This window comes from Salvelinus sp. IW2-2015, linkage group LG20 (assembly GCF_002910315.2).
Source record: "Salvelinus sp. IW2-2015 linkage group LG20, ASM291031v2, whole genome shotgun sequence".
Lineage (NCBI taxonomy): Eukaryota > Metazoa > Chordata > Actinopteri > Salmoniformes > Salmonidae > Salvelinus > Salvelinus sp. IW2-2015.
Window position 1 is genome coordinate 11652522 of NC_036860.1, and position 20107 is coordinate 11672628.

General features: G+C 41.9%; 1 protein-coding gene across 2 annotated transcripts in view; it reads left to right on the top strand.

The window, feature by feature from the left end:
- LOC111979930 (beta-1,4-mannosyl-glycoprotein 4-beta-N-acetylglucosaminyltransferase-like) overlaps positions 1 to 20107 on the top strand; it is a 33538-nt gene that overhangs the window by 6055 nt on the left and 7376 nt on the right. Inside the window, exon 1 of one of the 2 annotated variants that reach the window (XM_024010625.1) lies at positions 4689 to 4887. The exons of the other annotated variant lie outside the window; for it this stretch is intronic. Within the exon in view, the coding sequence (XP_023866393.1) occupies positions 4862 to 4887 (26 nt within the window). The 5' untranslated portion in view covers positions 4689 to 4861. Of the gene's footprint in view, positions 1 to 4688; positions 4888 to 20107 lie in introns of those variants that run through there. 2 annotated transcript variants of the gene reach the window in all.

The following is a 20107-nucleotide window of genomic DNA, read 5'->3' on the forward strand; positions in this document are numbered from 1 at the left end:
CAATTACTTAAAGTATAGTAGGCAAATTTTACAGTATTGTTCTGTATTGTTGCTATGATATTACAGTAAATTAGAGAAAGTTAGTGGTAAGTTACTGTGTATATTACCATATTATACTTTGCACTAGTCAGAGATGGGCAAAAATACATCAAAAGGTATCTTTTCACAAATACAAAATACTTTGAAGACCAATGTATCCTTCAATACAAAAACATTCTCAGTAACGGTTACAGAAACKTTTTACTTGCTATGACTCTRGAGAGTGTCTGCTAAATGACCAAAATTTAAATGTAAAAATGATAAACAAGAAMATATCACAGTCATAGCAAGTAAACATTGTTYTACCAATACTTAGAATGTTAAAGTTAAGTGGGCTATTTGCAAGTTTATTTTTGTGTTAGAAAACAGAAAATACATATATTCCMAAAAAACTGTTACAAAATAGATGAATTGTACGTCAGGMCAGTGAAATACAAATGACTGTAATGGCAKCCTTCGTCTGAAGAGGAGGTATAGCAGGGATCGGACCAAGACGCAGCGTAGTTTGTGCTCAACATATTTAATAATGACGATAAACGTGAACACTTAACAATTCCAAAATAACAAAATGTGGCAAACCGATACAGTCCTAGCTGGTGCAGAGAAAACACAAAGACAGGAAACAACCACCCACAAACCCCAACTTAAAACAAGCCACCTAAATATGATTCCCAATCAGAGACAACACAAAACACCTGCCTCTGATTGRGAACCATATTAGGCCAAACATAGAAACAGACAAACTAGACACACAACATAGAATGCCCACCCAGCTCACGTCCTGACCAACACTAAAACAAGCAAAACACACAAGAACTATGGTCAGAACGTGACAATGACMAAATAGGTATTGACATACCTATATCAAATGCTTTTAACAGAAATAGTGSACGTAGTTGGCACTAGTTACCTACACTGTAAATCTACAACGGTTTATTAACCACTGTGCTTCCACTAATGCACTGTGAATTCTAGAAATACAACATGTTGSTTTAGTCAGGTGTTACAGTAATATATGTCTTAAATTTGTGTGTCAGTAAAGGTCCTGTAAATCTACAGTAATTTACTGGCTTCTGTGCTGCCATTATTTTGTACATATGCAGATACCTACTGGCTACTGTTTTGTCAGTAATTTACTGTAAAAAGTATAGCAAATGTTTTACAGTGTGCTTTTGGTCTGTTTGTCTGTGCCTRAGCATGTCATGGCTCAGTCAGCTCATAAAGGGTTGGGTAAGGTAGGGGGAAAGGTTAAGGGCTTCGTCCCCTGCAAAACCACCCGCACATTAATCATCTATGAAGTTGGAGAGTGTGCTTGCAAACAGACAATGAACACTCACAAGCACATTAGACTTAACCAAGTAATGTGACCAAACCATAGACTGCAGTCATTTAAGGTTGATATTAATGCATGGTCTGTTGTACATATTTTTAGAAGGGCTAGGCCCCTTAATTGTTWAAATTTGTCCTGGGCCCCCTATTGGCTAACACCTGCCCTGGCAAGTGGCAACACATTGCCGTGAGTGATTGTGTTCTAAATTTCAGCAATTGTTACTGGTCAGGCAAGTCATTCAAGCAAATCAGAGGTGTCAAACATTCGTGCCAGTGTTTGGTGCTTGCAAAACAATGGGTTTATAAAGTAGTAGTATAGTAGGAACAGTAGTACAGTAGTATTACATGCTTTGTTGTTGGTATTTTTGATAGAATGATCATAGGATTATAACCCTTGGGATAGATTATTTAAGACAGATTTTGGCTTGATGGATGTTCATGTATGATACTGTCACGTTCTGACCATAGTTCTTTTGTGTTTTCTTTGTTTTAGTGTTGGTCAGGACGTGAGCTGGGTGGGCATTCTATGTTGTGTGTCTAGTTTGTCCGTTTCTATGTWTGRCCTRATATGGTTCTCAATCAGAGGCAGGTGTTAATCATTGTCTCTGATTGGGAACCATATTTAGGTAGCTTGTTTTGTGTTGGGGTTTGTGGGTGGTTGTCTTCTGTCTTTGTGTTCCCTGCACCAGATAGGACTGTTTCGGTTTTGCCACGTTTGTTATTTTRTATTTTGTGTAGTGTTCACGTTTTTCGTCTTTTATTAAACATGTTGAACAMKAATTACGCTGCGTCTTGGTCCGATCCCTGCTACACCTCCTCTTCGAGGCTGCCGTTACAGATACATGTGAATGTACAGAATGTGTGCTTTCATATCCATCTGTGTTCCCGTTTACTTTCTCTACCACCGTTTGAATACAACAGAGCACAATCAGACCTGGCGCCAGGATAGAGTGACTAAGGGGGCAGTTGAAATTGACGAGGGGGCACAATTTTTGTTGCGTTCTTGCTTTGGAATTATATTGAATTCTGCTTATATCACGCTATACCACAATAAACATAAAGTTCAAATGTGGAGACTCCGAGATCATTGAGCGCTTTTGAAGTGACAGGTTGGTGTGAAGTCCTTAGCCTATCTCCGCTGCGCTGTATCAGCACAATGAACAGCGTAAGGCCATTTTGGTAATGAATATAGGCTATGAGATAGACAGGGTAATTCACCTATTACAAACAGCCTATGGGAATATAGGCATGCACACAGCTGTCTTACCAAAGTAATGCAAACTAAATGTTGAAAGTAGTAGCCTAGTTATTTGTGCATGCAAACAAAAATACTGAATAGCACTTTGGCTTACAATACCAACACAACTGCAAATGCGAACGAACGAACGAACGAATACGAACAGAACAAAACAGTGGTTATCTCGTAGTAGGCCAGGTAAACAAAATATCAGATCGATAAAGTCATGACACAATCTATATTTAGGCTAGTTACATTAACAGTAAACAAATGCAGTAAATAAAAGACGAATGGTTTAATCTTTTTCACATCTAGAAAGTCGGCTCTCTGGGCCTTTACCAGTTGGCTGCTGCGTTCACTGAATCGTTCTGACATTTCACCAATGACAGCATCCAACGTGCTGAAGAACAGTCTTTTACACTCAGTTTTTACTCCTCTGTCTGTGTTGGCCTACTGTACTGTCCACCACGTATTGCTGGATATTACACTTACATAATGTTGTCATTTGCTTGGAGCTGGTTGTGCGTCAGTACCACAGGCACTGCACTATGCCCAAATGGCTTTGAACTCGATGTTACACCTCAGCTTCTCGATGCACTCCAACGCACTGTGGACCACTTTGACTCTAGTGTAAAAATCTGTTGCTTTTGCCTGGAGTCATTTGTTTGGAGGATCGAGAAGACTGAGGATTCTGTGCACCATGGGGGCTGTAAACCTAAATTCGGGGTCTGTCACCGCCTTCAACAGCCCTGTAGCCTCTAATCTTACTTATGTGTTGTAATATGATGATGTCAGAGGAACTTCTGACATCATCACAAAACTTTTAACACCCATTGACACAGTAGCCAGGTGTCCGGTCCACCTTTGATCCAGGAGCCTTTTTAAGGTTTCTGCAGTGTACACGGCAGCCACTGTTGGTTAAGAATTTGTAGTGAGTCACAGACATTAAGAAAGTACTCCAGCGCATTCTCAGACAACATTGCGTGAACTACTACTAAGTGAAGCTTGTTTTTCCCCGCTTTTTATGGAAACTCAAGGAGTCATACCTAACCACCACAGTGGATTTCCATAGCCCCTCTACACACACTACGGTGTGCTCTGTCCATTGTGCTGACACAGCGCAGCGGAGATACAGATATTGCGAAAACCTGTCACTCAATTATTTTAACCCATTTGCTATTTTTGTATAGGGACATAAAACAAAAACTGAGGGGGTACAAGTTTCAACTGAGGGGCCTAAGCCCCCTTTTGCCTCCTTGTGGAGCTGGGTCCTGTCACGTGTGCTCCGTCTCCAGCCTCTAGTTCACCAGGCTGCTCATTATGGCGCACACCTGTCACCATCGTTACGCCCACCTGCGTGTCGTCAGACTCAACTGGACTACATCACTTCCCTGATTACCTTCCCTATATATGTCACTCCCCTTGGTTCCTTCCCTAGGCGTCATTGTTTCTGTTCGTGTGTCATGTCTGCGTTGCCGTGTTTCTTATTTTGTATTATGTTGTGTTTATTTATTAAAACACTCACTCCCTAAACTTGCTTCCCGACTCTTAGCGCACATTGTTACAGGTCCAAGCTCAATGTGCTGCATAAGGGAGAAGTTGAGCATGTGCGTGTATGTGTGTGTGAGTGTGAGTGCATGCCTCCACAGCAAATTGGCCAGTGTTATCTTGCGTTGATTCCATAATTAAATATACAGTGCATTCATTAAGTATTCGGACCCCTTTCCACATTTTGTTACATTACAGCCTTATTCAAAAATGTTTTTCCTCATCAATCTACACACAATACCCCATAATGACAAAGCAAAATCAGGTTTTTAGATTTTTTTTAGCAAATGTATTAAAAATAAAAACACTGAAATACATTATTTACATAAGTATTCTGCTATTCTAACTCTCCACAGTAAGTTGAAACCCCGACTGAGTTCCTAAAAAAAAGAATAATAATAATTTGGGTCGGGGGCCTAGTGGCTGGGGGTGCCTAAGCGACCGTTTTGTGTCATGAGCCTCCCCTTTCTCTCTCGCTCTCGCTCTCTCTCTCTCTCTCTGTGCATTGTTGTAAATTCAGTTTGGTAGCCTGGTGGTTGTTGTCATATCATTCAGTGCTAAGGCCATCTGCCGCTGTATGGAAGCTCTACCAAATAGTTCAAACATACGTAGCTTAACAGAGTAGTGCAAGTATTGGGGATGTTGAAAAGAGAAGAGAGAGTTCTAAATCTGAAATAACAGTGGGACTCCACTTGCCAACAAACCAGCATGGCTAGACTTTACCGGCAAGGGAGGTAGAGTATATTTAATGACATTCTCTCTTTCTCTCCTGCTCTTTCTCTCCCTCTGTCTCACACTTTCTGTTTTTCTCTCCCTTTCTCATTTTACAGTATATGGTAATGTTTGGATGCATTGTATTTTGAGCTACATGTTTGTTTAATAAAAAAAAAAAGTATTAATTAGCTAGCTCTGTAGATGTATTTCTATTAACTTTTACTTTCATACGCAACTGCTTTGAGCTGCATTTGCTAAAGGGTATTTCAACATACTGTTTGTTACAACAGCATATTTCAGTGTTGACACAGTAAAACACAACCGTTTTATCTAGCATTCAGGTTCCCTCATCACAGCATAGACATCTTTGTTCCTGGTTGTACAATCTTCTATACGAGTTGTAAAGCCTAGACTTCCTGGTCCCAAATCTGTTTGTGCTATCATGTCAACTCCATTGCGGTCAACCTGAGCTGCTGCTGTGTCAACCCAACTGACAATTGAAAAAAAAAAAACAACTGACGGTTAAATTAACTCAACTAACTTGGTCAAAATGACCCAGCATGTGTTCTGTCCAATATTTACCCAGTGCTGGGTTACCAAATAACCAAATTGGGTTGTTTTTAGCCCAGCATTTTTTTGAGTCTATAGACTCCCTATGTTGACAGCTGTACTCATGGGGAATTTGAGTTGTGGGTGATTGAACTGGCCCTACTGCTCAGTTCAACTTCCCTTTTCTTAAGGCAAGCCTTACAGTCAAGCCCTGATAGGCACTCTGTCACATTTCCACATTAACACAGGCTGTGAGACCATGATATCTGATTTGTCATGGGGATATTTTTGGCTAGCTAAGTGTGGTTGGCTAGCTAAACAATGCCACTTTATATAATGTTTACATACCCTACATTACTCATCTCATATGTATATACTGTACTCTATACCATCTACTGCATCTTGCCTATGCCGTTCGGCCATCGCTCATTCATATATTTTTATGTACATATTCTTATTCATTCCTTTACACTTGTGTGTATAAGGTAGTTGTTGTAAAATTGTTAGGTTAGATTACTTGTTAGATATTACTGCATGGTCGGAACTAGAAGCACAAGCAGTTCGCTACACTCGCATTAACATCTGCTAACCATGTTTATGTGACAAATAACATTTGATTTGATTTGATATTTCATGGKGTCTGTGGGTCATTCTCTCAGTATATTGTGGTCCAAGGAAGTGTGGTTCATATATATGATCTATTTTTATGTACTAAGGTGAGGAAACTAAATTACTTGGTGTAAATTGTAAACTGTCATGATCAAAACATAGATTCAGTGGTTGTAAAGATGGGGAGAGGTCTATCCATAATAGAGAGATGCTCTGCTTTTTTGGCACCACGCTCCAAAAATCAAGTCCTGCAGGCTCTAGTTTTGTCTTATCTTGATTGTTGTCCAGTCATATGGTCAGGTGCTTGCTCTTCATTGTATTCAAAGGGCTAATATAAAAACTATACATGCCAGTCTATCTTGGCTAAGAGCTGAGGAGAGACTGACCACATCACAACGTTAATGTGTTGAAAATTTGCAAGTCAACTTACACACATCTCTGACACACACACTTACCCCACCAGACATGCCACCAGGGGTATTTTAACAGTCCCCTAATCCAGAACAGAACAAATTCAAGAACCAACCTATACCAAGATGGTAGTAGAGGTGCAGATGTGTTTGGTGTTGTCCCATGTAAATGTGGTCTTTTTTCATATTTCTTTGTATATATTTCAATATATTTCTATCTCTTTTTCCATTTTTAAATTAAATATACCTTCCGGCAACCCGCCTCACCCAATGTGATACGGATCTGCTATATTTAGACCTTATAGCTAGAACCTCCATCAGAAGCTAGCTGTCAGATGCTAACCAGCTATTAGCTACTAGCTATTTAGTCATTGTTAGCCACTACCTTTACCTCTAGCTCAGACACCAGCCGCTTTWACCCTGGATAATACCCGCCAGTCTGCACAGCGCGATATCAACCCTGAGCATATCGGACTGCTTTTCTCCACCATTACTCCAGATTACTCCATTACTGGACCAGTACTCCAGATCATCGCAGCTAGCAAGCTGCTACCGAGTGGCCCAGCCCCGAAGTTACCCTTTGAGCCAGGCCCATCTCCCGGCCTGCTCAGTGGACCCTATGATCACTCGGCTACACAGCTGATGCCTCCCGGACTCTTCACTAACACTACTAGAAGCCACTACATCGCCAGATTCCTGCCGTAAGCTCTGGACCTTTGCATCGGATCATCGCAACTAGCTAGCTGCTACCGAGTGGCTATAGTGGCTAACGCCCTTGTCCCGAAGCTAGCACCAGTTAGCCTCGAGCCAGGCGCATCTCCCGGCTAGCAAAATAAATTACTCCAGCTACAATACCTMTTTTGCTAATTGGCCTGGACCCKTTGTCGACACGGAGCCCCGCCAATCCATCACGACTGGTCTGCCGACGTAATTCCGTCCGATGTGCCCTCAACCGTGCTTTTTCGGACGTTGGTGAAGACACTTCTGCTAGCCCCGGCATGCTAACTTTATGAACGGCATGTCTCCCACTTGCTAGCGTAGTAACGACTTCCCTGTTTCATCTRTTGCTGTTCACTGGGCCCTATGATCACCTGGCTACATAGCTGATGCCTGCTGGACTGTTCATTAATCACGGTACTCCATTTAGTTTATTTTGTTTATCTGTCGGCCCCATTCATCGCTATTTTACCTGTTGTTGTTGTCTTAGCTGATTCAGCTGTTGCTGTCTTACCCGTTGTTGTCTTAGCTAGCTCTYCCAATCAACACCTGTGATTGCTTTATGCCTCGCTTTATGTCTCTCTCTAATGTCAATATGCCTTGTATACTGTTGTTTAGGGTAGTTATAATTGTTTAATTTTACTGTGGAGCTAGCCCCTCTCAACGTGCCTCAGATACCTCTTTTGTCCCACCTCCCACGCATGGGGTGACCTCACCTAGCATAACTATTGCCGCCAGAGAWGCAACCTCTCTTATCGTCACTCAGTGCCTAGGTTTACCTCCACTGTATCCGCACCCTACCATACCCCTGTCTGTACTGCCCTCCCAAGCAAAAAGGCAGTAACTGCTCATAGCGTGGAACTGAGAAAAATGGCTTCAAAGTTTCTTAATTGTCCAGCCAAATTAATTCTAGGGAGATCATTGGAGATCTGTTGCCTTAGTATGAGTAATTGTTTTTATTCATGTTGACCCTGACCTCTGACATGACCTTTGACCCTTAAACGGCAGTTACTGCCTTCTTCCTTGGCATGATATGTTATAAATTGCAGGGTAATACCAAAGCAAAGAGYAGTATCTGCCATTTTCATTTGTTAGTTTACTATACTTCTCATTTATGCTATTAATACAAGAGCATTGTAATTACTGACAGTGTAAGAGTTGACATTGCATCCTTTGTGTCTTCCACTAAGATACCAGTTGCATTTACATAGAGATGTAGGTTCTGCATCAGTCACATTACATACTGTGTTTGACAAGTAGCCCATGTCTTGTTATAAGAATAAATGTGAAAAGCAGCACTGCAATTGTTTGAATTACATGAAATGGTTACATGTCTTGTAATATATAATGATGGAACATGATAGAAGTATGACATAGGGTAATACAAATGATAAAAAAATTACCATGAGATTGCTAATAAAAACATTTATTAGTATTTTTTCAAATGACACTTTTGAATTAATAAATAAAWAACAGCTTTAAGAATACATTTTAAATATATTTACATGTTCATATTCATAAGAGGACACAAATGACATTTAGCTACAATTGATAAAATGCTGAATAGGTACATTTCATTTTTAAGTAACATTTCATTTTTAAGTAAAACTTCTTCAGTGCTCTTCCATATCACTCCTCATCCTCAGCAATGCTGTTCACAGCCAAGGCATTCCAGAACTGCCTTCAATTTGMAGGCATCAGAGGACACAGCTTTGTGATTATGTCCATCTTCTTGGACTCTTCTATCCCTCTATCCTGTGTACGTAGCGTCGAAGGTGTCTCTAGAGCGACTTTCTTCATTTAAAAGTCAAGCTCTTTGAAGTCATTTTCATCATGGAAGACTGTAGAAGAGGCTCCTGKATCCACGCCTCAACTGGATCTCAGCTATCTCTGCCAGCTTTGGTGCTGCTGCCTTCTTCAGCTTGACGATGGAATGGCCAGCTTTCCATGCCAGGATGTTTTCCTTTTTCATTTCGACCACCTCCACCTTGCCTGCGTTGGAAGTGGCGACCACATGGAGGCAGTCCCCGAAGTCGTACACCACACTTCCTGGTCGTTCTTTCATCTCCTGTTCCACGCCATGGTGGAAACTGTCTGCACTCATGAAGGTGTGCTCTGGCTCGAAGAACTTGAGGGTGATCTCCTCCATCAAAGTTGAGTCAGCATTGACAACACTCACCAGTGATGTTAGGAGGCACCAGTTTTTGTTTTGAGAAGTGCAGTTATCCACCCAATACACTGCATGCTGGACATCTCTCTCYCTCTCCATTGCTGTTACGTAAAATGAAGTAATCTCCTCTGCCTTCCGACCAGCTGTTCCTTCATGCCATACCACTGAGATTGTTTTCTTCGTCTTTTGAGACTTATTTTCAATGGTGGCGAATGTCTCGGGATAGCATTGTTCACAAGAAGGATCGTTGCCTGTTTCCACACCTGGCATGCGAGGGAGCATGATGACTTTTTGCATATCAACGCTGCTCACAGACCAGTCCTCAGGCCAATCTTTCTGTGCATCAGCCTGGTAATGGCTTCTGCTCTGCCCTGCAGACTTTTTATGTTCCTCATATTTCCTATATTGCATGCAGTCGGGGTTGGTGATAGTGAATTCAGGTGCTGCATGGCTGTTGTCTTGGCAGGCTTGGGTTTCCATGGCCTCATTCTCCCTGTGCTCCATCTTCAGATGATGACACTGCACCAAACAGAGCTCGCACTCCTCCTCTCCAAGCTTCACAAGCTGATGTTCCTTCCCTTTACCGCCTTGCGATAGGTCTCGTAACCATAGCTGGCATCTTTGTTCTTCTCCTTGTAGTCATTATGCATGAACCGAATATTGACGTCACTAGGGAGGTAGAGGCGATGTGGGGCAGGCTCTTGTCTGTAGTGGTTGATTTGGGGATGGAAGGACTCAATGTGTTGCAGGATTGGATTCATGTTCAATTTGCTCGCTGAAGATTTCTTTCCCCTCGGATCCTTTGGTGGAATCAGTTTGGTGGTGATTGACTTGCCCATCATCGTGACAATCAGCCTGTCATTTTTGGGGTGGTAGCCCAATGTTGTAAAAAAWACACTTTGCACACCTGTTGTGCAGAACCGCTCTGGTTTGGAAGATGGTACAGAAACGACCTGCTGCGTCGACTGTCAGCTCCAACAGTGATATTTTTCTTAGATTGCTGTGCCACCATGTGGAAGATCCATGTCCTCTTATCCTTATACTTCAWCTCCCAATACTTTTCCCATATTTGCTTTTGCCTACCCTCTGAAATATTCTGAGTACATTGCCTCTTGCATTTGGGACCACATGGCTTACCCATTGGTGAAATCTTGGATTTCTTGTTTGATAGGTTGTCTGGAGTTGTGTCCATAGGCTCAGCTGCCACTTGTGGTGGAACATCCAACTCTGAAGGTGGATGATAATCTTCATCATCATCATCGGAAATTGATTTCTCATCTGATAGACTGATGTCTAAGGCTCTGTTAACAAACCTCCAAACGAGCTTCAATGCCATACAACACTCCTTCCGTGGCCTCCAACTGCTCTTAAATGCTAGGAAAACTAAATGCATGCTCTTCAACCGATCGCTGCCCCCACCTGCCTGCCCAACTAGCATCACTACTCTGGACGGTTCTGACTTAGAATATGTGGACAACGACAAATACCTAGGTGTCTGGCTAGACTGTAAACTCTCTTTCCAGACTCATATTACACATCTCCAATCCAAAATTAAATCTAGAATCAGCTTYCTATTTTTCAACAAAGCCTCCTTCTGTCACACCCTGACCATAGAGAGCATTTTTATTCTCTATTTTGGTTAGGTCGGCGTGTGACTAGGGTGGGTAATCTAGGTTGTTTTATTTCTATGTTGGCCCGGTATGGTTCCCAATCAGAGGCAGCTGTTTATCGTTGTCTCTGATTGRGGATCATATTTRGGCAGCCATTTCCCCACTGTGTTTTGTGGGATCTTGTTTATGTGTAGTTGCCTGTGAGCACGCCATAGCTTCACGTATCGTTGGATTTTTTCTTGTTTTTTGCGTTTCACGAATAAAAAGATGTGGAACCCATATCACGCTGTGCCTTGGTCCGAATGTTATTTCRACGATCGTGACACCTTCACTCATGCTACCAAACATACCCTCATAAAACTGACTCGCCTACCGATCCTCGACCGATGTCATTTACAAAATAGTCTCCAACACTCTACTCAGGAAGCTGGATGCAGTCTATCACAGTGCCATCCGTTTTGTCACCAAAGCACCATATACTACCCACCACTGCGACCTGTATGCTCTCGTCGGCTGGCCCTCGCTACATATTCGTCGCCAGACCCACTGGCTCCAGGTCATCTATAAGTCTTTGCTAGGTAAAGCTCCGCCTTATCTCATCTCACATGTCACCATAACAACACCCACCCATAGCACGCGCTCCAGCAGGTATATCTCACTGGTCATCCCAAAAGCCAACTCCTACTTCGGCCGCCTTTCCTTCCAGTTCTCTGCTGCCAATGACTGGAACGAATTGCAAAAATCTCTGAAGTTGGAGACTCATATCTCCCTCACTAACTTTAAGCATCAGCTATCTGAGCAGCTTACCGATCGCTGCAGCTGTACGTAGCCCATCCAACTACCTACCTCATCCCCATATTGTTCTTATTTACTTTTTTGYTCTTTTGCACACCAGTATTTCTACTTTCACATCATCATCTACACATCTATCACTCCAGTGTTAATTTGCTAAATTGTAATTACTTCGCTACTATGGCCTATTTATTGCCTTACCTCCTTACTCCATTTGCACACACTGTATATAGATTTTTCTATTGTGTTATTGACTGTACTTTTGTTTATCCCATGTGTAACTCTGTGTTGTTGTTTTTTGTCGCACTGCTTTGCTTTATCTTGGCCAGAGAACTTGTTCTCAACTGGCCTACCTGGTTAAATAAAGGTGAAATATATATATTTTTTAATAAAGCGTACTGTACTTTATTGAGCTATTATTGCATGGAACTCCCTTCCATCTCATATTGCTCAAATTAACAGCAAACCTGCTAAAAAATACCAGATACAGCAACACCTCACAGCACAACGCCTCTCCCCTATTTGACCTAGATATGTTGTGTGCATGTATTGATATGTAGGCTATGTCTGCCATTTTAAAATGTATGTAGTTCTGTCCTTGAGCTGTTCTTGTCTATTGATGTTCTCTATTATGTCATGATCTATGTTTTGTGTGGACCCCAGAAAGAGTAGCTGCTGCTTTAGCAACAGCTAATGGGGATCATAATAAAATAACAAAACTACTATAGGCCTATGTAGCTGTGAACTTCCTCTAAGGCATCCCAAATAGCACCCTATTCCATTTATAGTGTACACATTTTGAACAGGGCCCATAGCACACATTGTCTGTTCCCCTGTTCACATTTCTTCCCGGGACTTTCCAGGTTGGTCTTTTTTTCATTCTGACTTTCACGGAAGCTTGTGTTGTTGATGGTTGCTGTTAGACAAATACCTTGTCAGAGCAAATGTACTTATTTCCAATGCGCAACACTGTAGCCTCTGCATTGTGTGTGTGTGTGTGTGTGTGTGTGGTGTGTGTGTGTGTGTGTGTGTGTGTGTGTGTGTGTGTGTGTGTGTGTGTGTGTGTGTGTGTGTGTGTGTGTGTGTTGTGTGTGTGTGTTGTGTGTGTTGTGTGTGTGTGTGTGTGTGTGTGTGTGTGGGCAGGGATGTTATGTAATGATGATAATTTTTCCCAGACACAATACTAGCACTGTGGGTCTGCCCAGGTAACCTATCCGCAACCTTTGTAAGGAAGCAGCACACCGGAGGATCAGGTGTGTGTGTAACCCGAAGCTAGAGGACCAGGAGGAATGAGCAGAGCAGCAGGTTGGAGGGTATGTGGGTAAAGGAAGGGGGACAGGAGGAGGGGGAAGGTTTGGAGAAGGAAAGTATTGTAGTGCACTGTGCACGGAGTAACAGAGAAAAGAGGGTGACATTTGAGCATGGTGAGTGGGAGAGAATAGCTTTCATTGTACAAAAGGGCACTGGGCTGGCTCTCTCTCCAGAGGATGAAGCTGAGACTTCCTTGTCACAGACTAATGTTTAATGTGTAACTTCTATGACTTTTTATGATATCAATCACATGTYCTCCACTGCCTTTCTGCACAGTTGTAAACAGTCCAAGGTCTCATTCACATTACCCAGGAATGAACATGTGATGTGCCACCACATGCACCCTCAAATATCTTAACGTTCAGTCACTCATCTACAGTACACTAATTCCATGTGTGACCAATCAGCAGAATTTCACTCACTGGAGATCAGTAAGGAGGAAAACGTAGTCATATTTATCGGCACTAATGCTCTGAATAGGTGCCCAACCCTAAGTTGTGTGCTGCAATGACGTTTGTATCCAGTTTCACATGCCCTTATCTTTATACATGTCAGTAAGCTCCTAGAGCAGCTCAAACAGAATTCTTGGCTAAAAACAACTCAATTTGGATTATTTGGTAACCCAGCACTGGGTACATTTTGGACAGAACACACGCTGGGTTATTTTGACTCAGCCAGTTGGGTTGTGTGAATAACCCAAATGTTGGGTTGTTTGGATGAACCAAACACGGGTTCATTTAACCTTCAGTTGTTTTGTTTTTTTAACCATCAGTTGGGTTGACACAGCAGCTGGGTCTTTTTTCATGTAAACCATCGGTTATTTTCAGAAATTGCGGCCTATTAGAAAATGATTTGTCACTTGTTCATCATGTACAATGCAAATAAAAACGTTCCTTGAATATTTCTGCACATTACATATTCTCATATAAAATTCATAAYATGTATTATTTACATACCCCAACAGTGAGGAACTCATACCCCATAGGCTCGAGGAACTCATACACTAGTGTAAGCCTCATCAAAGCTTCAATAGTTTCAGTGTTCAACCTTAATATGTGATAACAATACAGCAAAACAGATTCACCGGAATGACATTTACACTCACAGGTGGCCAAAATTATCTGAAAGCCACACCCCKACTATGCAACACCAGTCTTCTGAACTGACCCGCTGGGTCATATCTCAATAACCTAGCATCAATAACCCAGCACCCAGCATCAATAACCCAGCAGTTTGCAAAGAAAACAACCCAACTAAGTAACCCATCGCCTTCAAAACATCTGGGTGCAATTGAGTTGAACTTGCAATAGCTATTTTTGTCCTATATATGGTCAAATAAAATCCCAGAATGGTTTTAGGTACTGTTGCACCACTATGAGGTTGAGTAGACTCCCAGATCCTGATTCCAGGTTTCACAATAGTAGCAGGAAGTACATCAGGAAATTGGCAGGTGTTCCTGTAAGTGTACACAGTAGACTGTGTACACACAGATCGGAGAAAAACTGTACAAAAAGGACCTGACTCTTGACATTATTACCTGTCTGTCAGACATTAACATTTCATCATACATTTCAATACACTTTGATGATTAAATAATTATTGTCAAAATTCTACCTTCTTGCTCCATATATACAGTGGGGCGAAAAAGTATTTAGTCAGCCACCAATTGTGCAAGTTCTCCCACTTAAAAAGATGAGAGAGGCCTGTAATTTTCATCATAGGTACACTTCAACTATGACAGACAGAATGAGGGGGGAAAATCCAGAAAATCACATTGTAGGATTTTTAATGAATTTATTTGCAAATTATGGTGGAAAATAAGTATTTGGTCAATAACAAAAGTTTATCTCAATACTTTGTTATATACCCTTTGTTGGCAATGACAGAGGTCAAACGTTTTCTGTAAGTCTTCACAAGGTTTTCACACACTGTTGCTGGTATTTTGGCCCATTCCTCCATGCAGATCTCCTCTAGAGCAGTGATGTTGACAGTTGGTCAGTTGGTCAAACCATCAAACAGACAAAGTGTCAATACAGGACTAAGATTGAATCGTAATACACCAGCTCCGATGCTCGTCAGATGTGGCAGGGCTTGCTAACTATTATGGACTACAAAGGGAAGCACAGCACTGACCYACCAGATTAGTTAAATTACTTCAATGCACGCTTCGAGGCAAGCAACACTGAAGCATATATGAGACCACGAGCTGTTCCGGACGACTGTGTGATCACGCTYTCCGTAGCCAATGTGAGTAAGACCTTTAAACAGGTCAACATTCACAAGGCTGTAGGGCCAGACAGATTACCAGGACGTGTACTCCAAGCATACACTGACCAACTGGCAAGTGTTTTCAGTGACATTTTCAACTTGTCCTTGACCGAGTCTGTTATAYCAACATGTTTCAAGCAGACCACCATAGTACATCACTAGGGCCAAGCTTCCTGCCATCCTGGACCTCTAAACCAGGTGGTGCCAGAGGAAGTCCAACAAATTGTCAAAGGCTCCAGCCACCCTAGTCATAGACTGTTCTATCTGCTACTGCATTGAACCCCTCCCCCATTTTTATGCTGCTGCTACTCTCTGTTTATTATCCATGCATAGTCACTTTACCTCTACCTACATGTACATATTACCTCAATTACCTTGACTAACCTGTGTCCCCGCACATTGACTCTGTACCGGTACCCCTTGTATATAGCCTCGCTACTGTTATTTTACTGTTGCTCTTTAAATATTTGTTATTTTTCTTTATTCTTATTTTTTTTCATTTGTATTTTTATTTGTTTATTGTTTACTTCAGTTTATTTAGTAAATAAATGTGGTTATTACTGCATTGTCGGAACTAGAAGCACAAGCATTTCGCTACACTCGCATTAACATCTGCTAACCATGTGTATGTGACTAATAAAATTTGATTTGATTTGATTTAAATACTTTCTTAGCACTTATTTTTTCTTAAAACTGCATTGTTGGTTAAGGGCTTGTGACAAGCATGTGACAAATAACATTTGATTTGATTTAGATTTATTTTCCCTAATCTAAAGTGGACGCTATTTTCACTTTAGAAATACTTTAGAAATGTTTTGAGTTACCAGTGCAATTTCTCACAAAAAGATGGTGATGCCATTGGTAGACATTCCTGCAGTACCTGGTAATAGAATAAGCACACAACACAGGATGTTTAAGGAGATATATATACATCTGTGAATAACTACCTTACTAAAATGTACTAATGTGGCAGTAATGATTAATAAATGGTGAGAAAAGTGTTTGTAAATGCCTTATAAAGTCCTATTAAATGGTTTATTATGGACCCTTCAAATGTGACCGTATACAGTTGAAAGTTTACATACACCTGAGCCAATTACATTTAAACTGAGTTTTCACAATTCCTGACATTTCATCCTAGGAAAATTCCCCGTTTTAGGTCATTTAGGATAACCACTTTATTTGAAGAATGTGAAATGTCAGAATAATAATATTTCAGCTTTTATTTATTTCATCACATTCCCAGTGGGTCAGAAGTTTACATCCACTCAATTAGTATTTGGTAGCATTGCTTTTAAATTGTTTAACTTAGGTCAAACGTTTCGGATAGACTTCCACAAGCTTCCCACAATAAGTTGGGTGAATTTTGGCCCATTCCTCCTGACAGAGCTGGTGTAACTGAGTCAGGTTTGTAGGCCGCTTTGCTCGCACACGCTTTTTCAGTTCTGCCCACAAATTTTCTATAGGATTGAGGTCAGGGCTTTGTGATGGCCACTCTTTGTTGTCCTTAAGCATTTTTGCCACAGCTTTGGAAGTATGCTTKGGGTCATTGTCCATTTGGAAGACCCATTTGCGACAAAGCTTTAACTTCCTGACTGATGTCTTGATATGTTGCCTCAATATATCCACATAATTGTCCTCCTCATGATGCCATCTATTTTGTAAATTGCACCAGTCCCTACTGCAGCAAAGCACCCCCACAAAATGATGCTGCCACCCCCATGCTTCACAGTTGGGATGGTGTTCTTCGGCTTGCAAGCCTCCCCCTTTTTCCTACCAAACATAACGATGGTCATTATGGCCAAACAGTTCTATTTTTGTCTCATCAGACCAGAGGACATTTCTCCAAAAAGTATGATCTTTGTCCCCATGTGCAGTTGCAAACCGTAGTCTAGCTTTTTTATGGCAGTTTTGGAGCAGTGGCTTCTTCCTTGCTGAGCGTCCTTTCAAGTTATGTTGATATAGAACTCGTTTTACTGTGGATATAGATACTTTTGTACCTGTTTCCTCCAGCCATCTTCACCAAGGTCCTTTGCTGTTGTTCTGGCGATTGATCTGTACTTAGCACGCGCTCAGCAGGTATATCTCCTGGTCACCCAAAAGCACCCAATCTTCCTTTGGCCGCCTTTCCTTCCAGTTCTCTGCTGCCAATGACTGAGATTGCACAAAAATCTCTGAATGGAGACACTATCTCCCTCACTACTTAAGCACAGCTTCGAGCAGCTCACCGATTACTGCACCTGTACATAGAACCCATCTATAATTTAGCCAAAAAATCTCAAATTTGACTCATCAGACAAAGGACAGATTTCCACCAGTCTTATCCTCTGCCAGCAGACGGTAACTCCTGGGGGCTATCCTTCCTGCGTGTGCAGGTCGCTTCATCGAGAGCATTTATCATAGCTGCTTGATGGTTTTTTCGACTGCACTTGAAGAAACTTTCAAGAAAACTTTTTCAAAAGTTCTTGCGATGTTTCACATTGACTGAAAGGACCGTTGTTGTTTCTCTTGCATATTTGAGCCTACATCTGCCCATAATTGCGACTTGGTCTCTTTACCAAAACGGGCTATGCTTCTGTATAACCACCCCTACCTTGTGCACAACACAAGGCTGATTGTCTGCAAACAGCATTAAGGAAGGAAAGGAAATTCCAGCAAATGTAACTTTAGAACAAGGCACAGCCTGTAGGACTGAAAAGAAAAACCTGTTATGGGTAGGCTGTTCCAAATTTTACTCCGGCTCGCACCCTGGCTGTACTCCTGTCTCTCGTGCCCATACCACCTGGCCCAACCCACCTGCTCGGCTCTGCTCTCGCAAGCGCCTAAGCTAGACGGTGTCGCGTCCTGCCGTCCAGCTCCCTTGGCATGGGAAGACCAGCCTTGTCCTGCTGGACCTCAGGGTCCGTTACTCTGTTGGAAAAGTAGGGCAGTAGGAGGCACTCTTCCTCTGCGTGCTAAACAAAAAGATCCCAATGGCCCCAGGCAGTAGATTGGGCACTGACCTCTGTTTGTAGCCCATGTCTCATGTTAATGACCCAACCTCCTGCTACTTCCATACATGGATGTTGATTAGAATGGTTTCTTGCAATGACCTATACTGGGGGTTTACACTCTTGAAAAACTAGGCTGCAGCATTACCATCCAAGTGTTCAGTTTTCTAAAATCTTTCACGTGTCCTCACCTCCGCACAGAACCCTCTCCAACAGTTCTCCCGGCACCCTGAAAAACAACTGCCCCAAAGCGTCCCCTATCCTAACCAACCCCATAGGAGGGGGGGTCATCGAGGAACTCATTGGTTGGGGGTTCTTGCCGGAACCTAACTGAAACATTGGGGATTTAAATTTCAGACAGCAGGTACATGGCACTTTAACTGAAAAAATGTAAAGAGGGGGGGGGACGAGACCCGTAAATAGCTCAATTCACAACGTAAAAAGGAACAGTTGAGAACTAAAAGAATCCACAGACAACACTCTAAAACCTACCGTCAAACACTTTTAGTATATTGTTCAAACAGCACGGTGCCGTACTGTCTTTTTCGGAAGTTGGTGGGAAAAGGGGCTAGCTGGTCCCAAGGAAAAGATTAGACTGTAATATATTCCAAAAACCCCCTAACGTAGTTTACTGAGCTGTTGTCGCGTCATGAACATCTGACGCTCTAAGCTAACTAACGACAATAAAACTACAGTGGGTCGTATTAAAGATCCCATGGCACCGCCCTACTTTCTATCGATAAGTAGAGTGATAGATTTAGAACAACTTCTGTCTTACCAGGTAAGTAGTATTGTCACCCACACCACAAACAGGTGTGTGTGGTTATCCCTCTTCCCACCAACCAAACCAACAATAAATCACGCTCACCCAGCTGCGCGACGCTACACTACACTTCCCACCATACTTTAATTCCCAATTCTTATAACAGGCCGACCCAATACGCGAATTCACTGTTATCCCCACACAAACCAAAAGCCTTTAGAATCAACCCTTTAATTTATTTTATGCGTCCCGTGAGGGGTTTTACACATTGGAACATCATTTTCATCTGTCGCGTCCCTTCCCCATACATACTCCGACGGGGCGAGAAGATTCACACGTAGTTCTCCCTGTGCAGGATAAATAAACTGACTGGGTTTTTAACAAGGGAAAGGTGGCATGTGAGTTGCCGCGCGTAATGGATCGAGCTGCAAGAAGGAATGTGGTAGAACGTGTTCTCAGTGTCTGATTTCAGATTTGATTGCCCGACCATTATGACTGCTGAGGATTGTACCACGCCACCTGTACAATAACGAGACACGGGAGAAATATAACCAAACAATAACACACCTACAAGAATAAATAATACCTGAGTATTCCGATTAAGCATCTAATGTTTTGTTTTTAGACTCTTTAGTTACACTTTCTATTTCGTACTTGTCAAGTGACCCTCCCATCATTTGGTGTTATTTGTACTAAATGGACTGTGTTGTTTGAGCACTCGTGGTGTCAATGGACACAATTCAATAGATTAATCAACAACATCACAAAATCAAATTTATTGGTCACATACACATGGTTGGCAGATGTTAATGCGAGTGTTAGCGAAATGCTTGGCTTCTAGATTCCGCATCATGCGTAAGTATTCTGAACAAGTAAGGTCTAACAATTTCACAACAACCACAAGGAAATGAATGACATATACATTATAAATTTAATGGGTGGTATGGTGAGTGTATTCTTGTATGAAGCGATCGCACCCGAAAGAGAGAAACAAAAATATTGCGCTTGGGGGCGCGCTTAAGAGACAAGATGCCAGTAGGATGGTATAGAG